At 31.8% G+C, this 10,903-nt stretch overlaps 1 protein-coding gene across 1 annotated transcript; it reads right to left on the minus strand.

Moving 5' to 3' along the window:
- Positions 1 to 621: 621 nt before the first annotated feature.
- Positions 622 to 6,991, minus strand: LOC130642145 (protein Wnt-1-like). Its single transcript, XM_057449233.1, has 4 exons — positions 6,822 to 6,991; positions 4,031 to 4,260; positions 3,190 to 3,461; positions 622 to 2,023 (listed from the first exon to the last, which is right to left on the minus strand). The coding sequence occupies exons 1-4, from the start codon at positions 6,887 to 6,889 to the stop codon at positions 1,535 to 1,537; spliced, it is 1,059 nt and encodes a 352-aa protein (XP_057305216.1). The 5' UTR covers positions 6,890 to 6,991; the 3' UTR covers positions 622 to 1,534.
- Between the last annotated feature and the right edge of the window lie 3,912 nt (positions 6,992 to 10,903).

The raw sequence follows: 10,903 nt of genomic DNA on the forward strand, positions 1-10,903 counted from the left end.
TTTATCTCACAGACCATTGGAAAAAAAACAGATACACATAAAAGAGAATGTACTCCAAACGCTCAACAAGTACTGCAACATGTCTGTGTCGGTATTGTTTCTGTGCAATTTTAAGTGGTCATTCACATGACTTTTTTATTTGGCTATATATAGTGTGGTTTAATCAAAAAACCTAAAACATTGGGACTGTTCTAAGTAATGAAGTTTCAAATGTCATAAAGTATAAACTAAATCACAATGTAATTCGTTTTTATATACCCAATTGAGACCGTAAAGAGACCATAAGATAATAAAAGGCGGGCTGAATGAGTAGGAGGCTCTTAAGAAGTAATATGTTGTAACAATAGTGGTACAAATTTGTAGGGGACATCTCCTTGGTTAGCCTTGATATGAAACGCATCGTCATGCTCTGTCAATAAAACATAGTTCACGTTCTAATTATGATTAAATAACGTCCTGAAAAGTAGAAATTATTTTACTGTCCCAAAGTTTAAAGAACAATCCTTTTATTTATAAATACCTTTTTAGAATTCGAATTATTTACATTTGATGAAAGCGTTAAATAAATAATAAAAAATATTTTACAGAAAAAAAGAAATGAAACATCACGAGAGTATAAAATGATGTCTTAAAAAGAGTATAATAAAACAGAACAAGAACAAGCCAGATTTCACGTAAAATTCAAGTACAGGAACTGTGTTTATATAAAATACAGGACTACATATTGAGATCGCTTTCCAGACTGAAAATTATGTTCCATAAAACTAGTTCTTGAATAATTTTTTAAAAAAAGTAGGAGATATCCGTATCTCAAGAAGAAGATGAAGCCCTTATTTCCATTTTAATTGCAGGAAATTGAATTGGTTCTTGACAGATAAGAAGTAAAGGGTGTATTTTCCTAATATTCATCATTAGCTATTGGCAATCTGAATATAAGTTGAATTCTATTTTATCAGTTATATCCGACGACATTTTTTCTAACTGTTACAACATGAAAACGTGGATGCTACTAACCTTACCATTCGAACTATGTTAACCTAGTTAAAATGTAATGCATAGATATACCAATTTAGAATACCCATAAGGAAAAGGTGGTGGAGTGGACCTTAGCTCGTGTGTGACTTAAAAGTTCACTTTGTTTGAGAACTGCCTAAAAAGAAAGTAAAAAACTTTTGAAAATGCAAAATATTTCCTTAGGCTGCGGTACCGTTGAAATACGCAAATAACTTTCCAGATGTCAATATTTTTGCCACAACATTATAAGCCTTGTGAGAAGCCCTGAACTTTCATTAAACTGAAGTATATCCGTTAATGTCACTACCATGATTAATTTAAATAACTTATATATTAAAAAAATTGCTTAAAACATGTTAGTATACATACACACGTGTATACAGTAATATATTTCATATTACTTTATCATTACGTAACTTGCCTGTGATCTGATATATATACGTCTTGTGGATAATTTCGTGTCTCTTGCATGCTCTGTTTTGAAAGAGCATTTGTTATATAGTGTATATTATGAATAGCATTATAGACAGGTGCTATATTCGCGTGTTACAGTACATTTTTGGCACGACACGGTGCAACAATATTCAAAAAGACACTTGCAGTTTTCTACACGTTTTAAAATCTTCGTTTTCCAAGATCTACCGCAGCATAGAAGTTCACAGCCATTAACACCTTTTGCTCTGAGGGATGCGTTACAATATCTGCCTTGTGTTCCTAGCGAACCTTCGGATATACTTGGGACGCAAAAATTTGGCGACTCTTCAAAGTAAACCAAGTCTTTCAATGTTGGTTTTAAATGTATAGAACTGCTTGGTCCTAAGTTATTACGTGTAATACGTCGACTTCCGGTGATTTGTACTGGCACCACTTTAGAAGCTGTGTTGTATTTTTCTTTGAGTAGATAGCCTACTTGTCGGAATGTTGGAAGTACTTTTCGGCATGTTTGGACGTTACAGGCTCCGGATAAGCCATGACACTTGCATTTTATTTTCATTGAATCAAGTACAGCCTGGAAGTATTGAGAAAACAGCCATATATTATTTTGTTATAATAAACTAAACAATCTTACCTCTTTTAATTTTTAGATGTACTGTATTTTTTTGTGATATATGTTAACAACTTTATATTTAACTGAAGATGGCCGAAGTTTCGACCGAAAGCTTTTACTAAATATATTGGATTTGAAAACACGCTGATGTTTTTATATGTTCTGTATTTTCTTAAAATATTTTTTTATCGCGTCACAGGAGAAATAGCAATGCGGACTGCATCTTTTGAAAATGCCACACTGTGATGAAAGACCAAGCCTGGACAGTGTCGTGAAAATAAACCCTTCGATAAGGTAGACTTTGTCAAATCTTGCAATGTTTTTATTAGAGAAATCTGTCAAATTTAACTGGAATTTGCAACAACCGAAACTTAGTTTTTACAAAACATTATTATTTGTTCTGGATTATTAATATGGCGTGAGAAACATAGCGTGATAATTACATCCTAAGAATGTATATGTAAATGACATTTGAATGTGAAAAAGAAAAGATGTTTAGCCAAAAATATTTCGCTTGGTGTACTTATATCAGTTAGTCTTATAAAGGCGAATCAAATTTTTTAAATGTGTAATAACTCTTTGATTTTCAGTTGTATTTTCTCTTGACTTGTTCTTTCTTTCTGAATAATATCTCGTTATTTTAAGAAATTTAGCTTACTGAAGAGTGCTTATTCAAAAAAGCATTTTAGATCCAAATTAAATCCAGTTTCTTAATAAACATAGTGGAAATAGTTTAGGTGGTGGGGGTTTGGAAATGTATTAAAAATTTGTAATTTATAGGGGAGACAACTAAGGCCCAGCCCTGAGTGGCAGATGTGGGAAAGAATAGATATTGTAAGGGAATTGTTTTAATAGTTGTTAACATACCGTTTGAACCTAATTACTGACGGTTTAAACAAGGCAATAGAGCAAGGTTGCAAAAAAGGCCCAAAATTAAAATAAACAATCGGGGTTCACTTGGCACTATAGAGTAGTTTAAAATTAGACTTTTTAAAAATTTTTAAAAGGGAATTAATGATATCAACAACTTGTTTGTATCATTTGTAATCTTATTAGCAGAAGCGCCTGATTACTTAGGAGGAGGCATATATAAAAAGATATCTCAGTTGCTATGGAAATACTCATACCAATCTGCCAGCTTCGTTGTTATGAAGGTTAACGATGGATTTAAAATCTCGACTTGTTTCTTTCGCGTCAACAAAATGTTTTCCTCTCTGATAACCAAACCGAACACTCTCAGTGCAGCCATCATATATCCAAGAGTTGTTCACTCGGGTACCTTTTCCTGATTCAGCGGAACAGTGACATCGTTTCATGAAACCGCTGGCGCAACTTTCGATCAATGCATATGTGACACCAGCTGATGTAATAGCATGTATGAAGGCTGTTTCTCGGCAGGCTAAAATAAATGATTTGCATATTTTTGAACTAGAATCATTAAAGGCTTGTTTTCACTTGACAGCATTTTCCGCTATCACGAGCACTTGAAAAAAGTCTCTAACTTTATCAAAGTAGGCATGCGCTAACAGAAAACTTGTGAACACATTGCAGAAAATGCTGTCAGACGGAAATGAGCCTTAATATTTGCACACCGTTACATCAGGAGATCTTTTTTCCTCGTTGTGAAAAATTACTTTTAAAGGAAGGAATTTAACGGTTATAGATGATTGTTCCGCAAAATATAAAAAAAATATGTCCAGTTATATTCTAAAAAAATGGAAAAGAGAAGTCAATTTTTTTTTATCTCAAAAGCAATGATACGTCCGGACTTGAAAACTTTGAAAATGTCTTTAAAATGTGACTTCAGGTCCTATAAACTATTAGAAAAATGAGTAAAAAAAAATAAAAATGTCGTTATAGCTGAAAAAATTCAGTTTGTTCTTTAAAAGGTAATTTGGTCCAAACAACCATAAAATTTTATTCTAAAATACAACTCAAAACCAATTTTTCTGCAGCATACTAACTAACCTATATTTAATACTTTGCCGAACACTGACTCTGAACTATAATTGGCGCAGTTCCATCTTCTATTTTCAAATTGCTTTTTACACTCTTGTATGGCCATAGACGCCCCCTTTCCTGCGACAGGGAGTAGTTTAGGCGTATTAGCTATCAAAGTTCTCTGAAGTCCAGTAAATTTATGCAGCGTCATAAGAGTTTGAGGTGATATTTTCTTCATGTCAATGTTACCAACAGTCCTAAAATAAATATAAAAGAATAAGGTTTATTTACTTGCAAGTTGTAACACAGTAGGAATGTATCTTTCCTTCTTGGAGCTTAAAAATAGTATTCAGAAACACCTATCCGAAAGGGATTGAAATAAGTACACCTACACCCTTGACAAAAATTAAATGAGAGTGTTTTTTTAAAGTATAATACCACACCCAATAGAGAACATTATTTATGTCTAAATAACACTTGTCAAACGTCAATTGTCAATGTTTCGGATTTAGTACTTCCGTCTTTTATGTTACGCGTTTAGATTCAAAATCTCAAATGGTCCTTTTTTTTCCTGAAGTCAGCCCAATTTTCCTGATCTTTCCCACCTTTCTTGACCATGGAGCGGTTTATTTCACAATGCGGACATTGTTTACTAGCTGCAGAAAATTAAACAACTGATACTGCGTGACCATTTAGAGAGAAATAGAAAAAATAGATGCGTTCTCATTATGTTCAAGGTTGCAAATTTAGTTATCTCGACTAGTTGTATGATATTTCGTTTTAGTATTTTGACTTACTCTATTTAGCTAAAGAATAGTTTTATTTATTTAAGATATATTTATCTAGAAATTTTCGTTTCAGTATAGTAAATTAACTGCTTTCCAAACGAGTCCTGTTTTTATACAAAATAAAACCGTGTAAAACAATTTCGTGTCTATGATTTAATGAAAAACTAGAGAACTTGAAATATTCAAACCTCCCAGTAGGTATAGAGTTAAATATTTTAAAATACAAATTCATGTAGTTTTTGTAAGAACTTTAGTACGTAGTTGCATTCTTTTAGAAACAAGCATGTCTTTTAAAAGTCGTGTTACAGACTCTTATCAGGAAACACAGTTGTTCCAAATAATTTTCGATCAAAAAAAGCAACAACAAAACATTTGTAAACAGTAAGAAGAAAAAGAAAGTTACTTATGATAAGGAAGGTTGGTTATAAGATTTTTCGGGTTTTTTTTGTGAGAAAGAAAAAAACTATGATGAAAAATTCTTCTGTTTTCTTCCAACAGATGGGGACAAATTAAAGTTTTTTTGTAAATAATACCTCTAATTTTTAGCTATAAAATGGATGACGAGGAAAATTTCGTTATAATTCGGTGTCACAAGTTAATGTTTTAGTCATATGATTATTAGAAAGAAAGATAAACATTGCTGACGTAAACAATTATTATGAGGTAGATGTGAAAATTTCAAAAGATGACAACATCTTGTTCGTCAACAATTAAGGTTATTATGTAAAATGATTATTATGATGACATTGCACGATTTCTTGGGTACACAAAACGTTCATCAATTTTAGAATTTGCAACGTAAATTCACTTTTCTCAGTAGATTCAAAATTGTTTATAAAATGTCAGTTATGACGGTTTCGGCGTCGAATTCACAAGTTAACGCCATCTTTATAACACACGTTACGACATTGTCGGTAGGACTCCGGCACAATAGCAAGAATTTTATATCCATAATTACTTTTTAATCGGTTGGATTGTCATCGGTAATTGATTAATTGGTTGTTTTCTAAATATTCTATAATTAGAAATTATTTTTTTGTCAAAACCAAATTCTCACGGATTTTGATTCCTACGTCCCTTTCTTTTAACAATCGAGCATCTTGACACAACGGCAAGTATTTTCATCAAAGTTTCAAAATTTAGAACTTTTGTTATGTTATACAAATTTGTCTCTTAATAGCTTTACACAGAAAACAAACTCCATACTGGAGAGTCAACAATAATTTATAACTGCCACAACGTGTGTTGCATGGCTAAAAATTTAAGTGACATGTCCAAGATCATGTTATAAATGATGTTTTGAGGAATAAAACAGTCGAAAAATAATTATTTTACAACATGTTCTCTCGATGGTCAAAGCAGTATACATTATTTCCTATAGAAATTTTTTTATAAGAATCGTTTAGTAAAAATTTTGAATGATCAGACGGAAAATTTAACTAAATCTAAAATATTTGTGTTGTCTAACATTTTTTTATAATAAACTCGTGGTTGGCTAACCAGTGTTTTGATTGTAGTCTCTGTTGAATTATGTTTTAACACGAGGCTCAATGAACAAAGATTATGTATATCATAAATAAAAATAAAAAATAGAATAACATTTTCTACAAAATGTATTTTTGAAATTTTAATGAAAATAAAATTAAAAAAATTCTTAAATAAGACATGTAAAGAACGTTGTAAAAAAACTTCTGCCTCTTTATGAAAAAGAGGCTAACAAAATTGCTAGATGTAATCAAGTTAAGCTTGGAGCTCACATCGAATAAACTATCAAAGATCATTCAGTTTGAAAAGACCGTATGATAGTAGGTTCAATTCGCCTTGAAGGTGTATTAATTAATTTTGTTAATGAGTAGAGCAATCACTAAAAAAATTAGGGAAAGAGTGGGGGGGGGAGTGATTTACAGAATTGCCTACCAACTCTTCTGAAACCAAGAGAACATTTGTTACTGATTGATAATTGCTTATATAAAAAATACGCTTCGTCCTAACACGACAGTAAAAATATAAGAAAGTGAAAGAATACTTACCACCAGTATCCCTGCAAGGATGGAACAATAAAGAACATTAATGAATAAACAGATTTTAACGTAAACATATTTTTTATGTTGAACACTTAAAAACGTTTTCCGTGGTTGTATATGAAAGAAGGAGAACTTTTCAAGCTCGTAGTTAGCGTACGTATATAAAGACATATAGGTGAAGAAATCTTTTAGACTTTTACAAAATGGCGGCCTCCTTTTTATGCATATTTGCATCATTGTTTAGATTTTAATAAATTTTCTTTTGAATTGGAATAGTAATTAATATTTCTTTATTCTCGCTAAATTTTCATCTCATTTACACTTGCTTTGTAGCATAGGAGAATGGGTCGGTTACCTAAACAATTCCTATTGTATTAAAATATTTCTATTCTTTATGAAGAGCAAGCCCGTTACAATAAAATTCTTGTGTGTTATGAAGCAAGCTATTATTTCCTTGTGTCACCACAGATAGCTTTTGTTATGCTTTTATTCTAATACCTTTTTGAAGGTTTTGAAGCTGTTTGTGTAAAGAACATGCGAACCGGCAAAGAGATTCCAAAGATGCCTAGAATAAGAACGGAGAAACGGTAGAGATGCAGTGTAATACCTAAATCCGTTATTCTTGATATTACTTTAAAGTAGGCCGTAGAGTATTCACTTTACAGCCCATGTATATTTCATTTAGTAGTGGGCTCTTGACCTCTCTTTAAATATATATTTTGATATAAATCCTTTAATATTATTAAAAAAAATCTTATACAGCTTAACTAGCGTCGTAACCTTTAAGAAGAAAGTCATTTTGATTATTATTTTTGTTGTTGTTGTTGTCACTATTACTTACGCCGCTCTTGCAACAACAATTTTTGCCACGTCTACAAATATTGCATAATGTAGGTAGGTAAAGATGAACCTTTATCGTGGTCCTGGTGCTCATTCCCCACTGAGAATGGTTCACTACCATCGAACCACCGATCATAGCGGACAAATGTAATTGGCGTGATCAGATTAAAGTTGAGCTACTTTGCGCATCCTTAACTGCCTGGCAGTGAGCCGGATATTGGATCCATTGTCCTCAGCACTCCAGTATAGTCTTTTGGTATGTTTCTTTTATTAGATGAATTTTCCTCGCTACCTTTATTTATCATTTTAGATCTTTATGGCCTTACCTTTGGAGCGTGGATCATACTTTATTTTTAATTATTCCATAAAAAAGTTAATTCATTGAGATTTTAAGGATGATCAGTTGTTTTAAGGTATCCTCGTTAATTTAATAGATATGACCAAAATATAGGTTTGCGGATTTGGTCATAGAAAAAAGTGTTTAAATGCATCTACCACCATAAAAAAACGCAGGCGCATTTAAAGATCGGGCTTTTTTTAATAACCTTGGGATAAAAAAAATTTAATTGAATAACAAGCCAGACATCGTCTGTTAAACATAGACATTCACATGAAAATTTTTTCTCTCAGGTATTCGACAAATTCCTATTTAAGTATTTTAATATACGACATATACCACCTTTGTGGGTTCCTTTCTTATAAGCATTACTGCTGTATATCCACATTTCGACTCGGTTCAGCTTTAATAATCTATGTTGGCAACAAGGCTGATAGTAATGAAAACAATTGAAACGATATAGAAGCAACCTTGTACCCGGTTCTAGTTATTTAACAACAACACTATACTTGGCCTGGTGTTTTCTGCATTTTGCAGTTAATAAAACTGTGGAAGGTGGATTCCAACTCAAAACGGAAAAATTGAAAAACAACAACACAAGAATAATTAGCATATAAAGAATCAAATTTAAGTACAGTCGACTCCTTCTAATTCGAATCTCTATAATTCGATTATTTCTACTTCCAGTCACTGTCAATTTTCCTTAAAAATTCATTTAAAAAACTTTCTTCAATTCGAATTTCTCTAATTCGAAACTTTCGAATTCGAAAAGTTTCGAAATTTCGAAAAGACCAAAGGGTTTTTATTTTGAAATTAGTGTATTGTAAACCAAATATTACGCTGTGCGGAGGAGGGTCCAAAACGTGACATTTTTTTCTTTTGGTAGACAAAGTAAAGTGGAGAAACATCGTGGCATCCGGCAGAAAATATACATTTGTTTTTCTCACATGGTTTCTGTTCAAGTAAAAAATTTGTGCTTTCGATATGAACGTTTTTTTCTTGAAACGTGTTACATTTTATCTCAAAGAATAAACCTTAATCCTGAAAATATTATTTTCGTTCTGTTCTTCTTGTTTCCATTATTGCTTTTAGGCGAAATAAATAAATAAATAAATAAATAACTTAACTTGGTATCGCGAATTCCGCGAATTTTCTTCATGTTTTCGAAAATTAATCTTTGTGGAATGCATTTTAATGGACCTCGTGAAAACAACTTAAATGTATATAGATAGCAAGAGCAAAAAGTATCAGAAAAAAGCCCTGAGAACAAGGTGCCCTTTTATTTATCATATTTGGTAGTTTTAAGGTCAAGAAGTGCTGCGCACAAAAATCCTAATAACTTTGCGCCGCTGCTGCAGCCTTATCTGGCTTAAATTAATAATAACTGCTGGTTTTCTTGTAATTACTTAAAAAAACAGCTGGTTCTCTGGTGGTTACTTCATAATACTGGTGGTTCTCTGGTGGTTACTTCGAAATACTGCTGGTTACTGTTGGTTACTGCTGGTTCCTACTTTTAGTATCTACGGTTTTTCAGTCCCTTCAGCACGATTCTGTCCCTAATTTGAATTTAATAGTGTAAGCAGGGCTTTAACAAATTCAATTTGTCGACCTGAGAAAAGCACTTGGTGATATCGAAAGAGATCGTCCGTCCAATGTAAAGCAATCAAATATTCAACAGCTTTTTAAATAGAGTTTCTTTTTTATGTAAACAATGAAAATAAAGATTGAATAAAACTTGAATTATGTTTTCTTGATTTTGAAATACAGAATTTCTCTCTGTAATTCGAATTTTCACTCTCTGAAGCTGATAATTTGAATCTCTTTATATTAAGAAAGGCAGGGATTCTGTATTTATTTGAAAACTTTGTCAAATAAGAGTTTATACCTGTTTTTTAAGTTAGTTTCATAAAATTGGAAAAATAGTTTTAAAGAAATAACTTTCTAGCTAAGTAAAGAATGATAAAAATGAGCATAAAATCATGTAGCCATTTCATAGAATTCTAATTTATATCTCTCTGTAATTAACGTGGATTGGCACTTTCAAATTTTAGGTAATTTCTTCTAAATATTAGTACGTCCTTTAAAGTGAATTGATATTTTAGCATTTTTCTAAATTCAGCGCACAAATTCGAACATCAACATAAAAATGATAATATTTTTCTTCATCTCGTTGAGCTATATCCATTGGTGAAAGTATTTTGTTGATAGAGTGACATGTACAGAGGCACATGGACTAAGTCTTTATAATTTTGATCTGCAAATTGCCAAGACGCAAACCAATGAGCCAGAAACACATCCTACAAAGTAATAACTACACATACATGGATGGGAAAATAAAAGTTTATTTAAGGTAGTATTTCAGTGCGTACACGTGTCAAGCTCTACATAGCTTATCAAAAGTCATTGAGAAATCGATCACACAACTTTCTAGGCAATAATAACGCTAACATTATGATATTTGCGTAGTCAGACTTTTCTTAGTAATACTTTTGTCTTTCAAGTCTTAGTTCAGCAATACAAATACTAAATATTTGGGAAGTAGAGAGAAAAGGTCACAAACTTGTTTCCCACTGTTATTAAAATATTTACTTTCAAACAGCGTTATGAAGGAAACACCAATGTTTCATTTTAAGAATGTAGAATAATACAGAAGACCCAAGTTTTTAAGGCATTTTGCCTTGTTCAGTAAGTATTGTGGACCGCATCCCCAAATTAAGACATGTTTGACTCAAAAAAGAGGTTATTTAGAGTTTATGATATAGTTTTTGGTAGAAATGCTAGTGTGCTGTGCCTTTCACTTAAACAATAAGACTTTATATCAGTATATAGAGGAAAAAAACAGTGCTGTAAGAAAGAAAAGAAAAAGAAGAATAAAAATACTTATTTGCTGTAGTTAGCACAAGATTGTACT

The sequence above is a fragment of the Hydractinia symbiolongicarpus genome, chromosome 4 (assembly GCF_029227915.1).
Source record: "Hydractinia symbiolongicarpus strain clone_291-10 chromosome 4, HSymV2.1, whole genome shotgun sequence".
NCBI classification, from domain to species: Eukaryota; Metazoa; Cnidaria; class Hydrozoa; order Anthoathecata; family Hydractiniidae; genus Hydractinia; species Hydractinia symbiolongicarpus.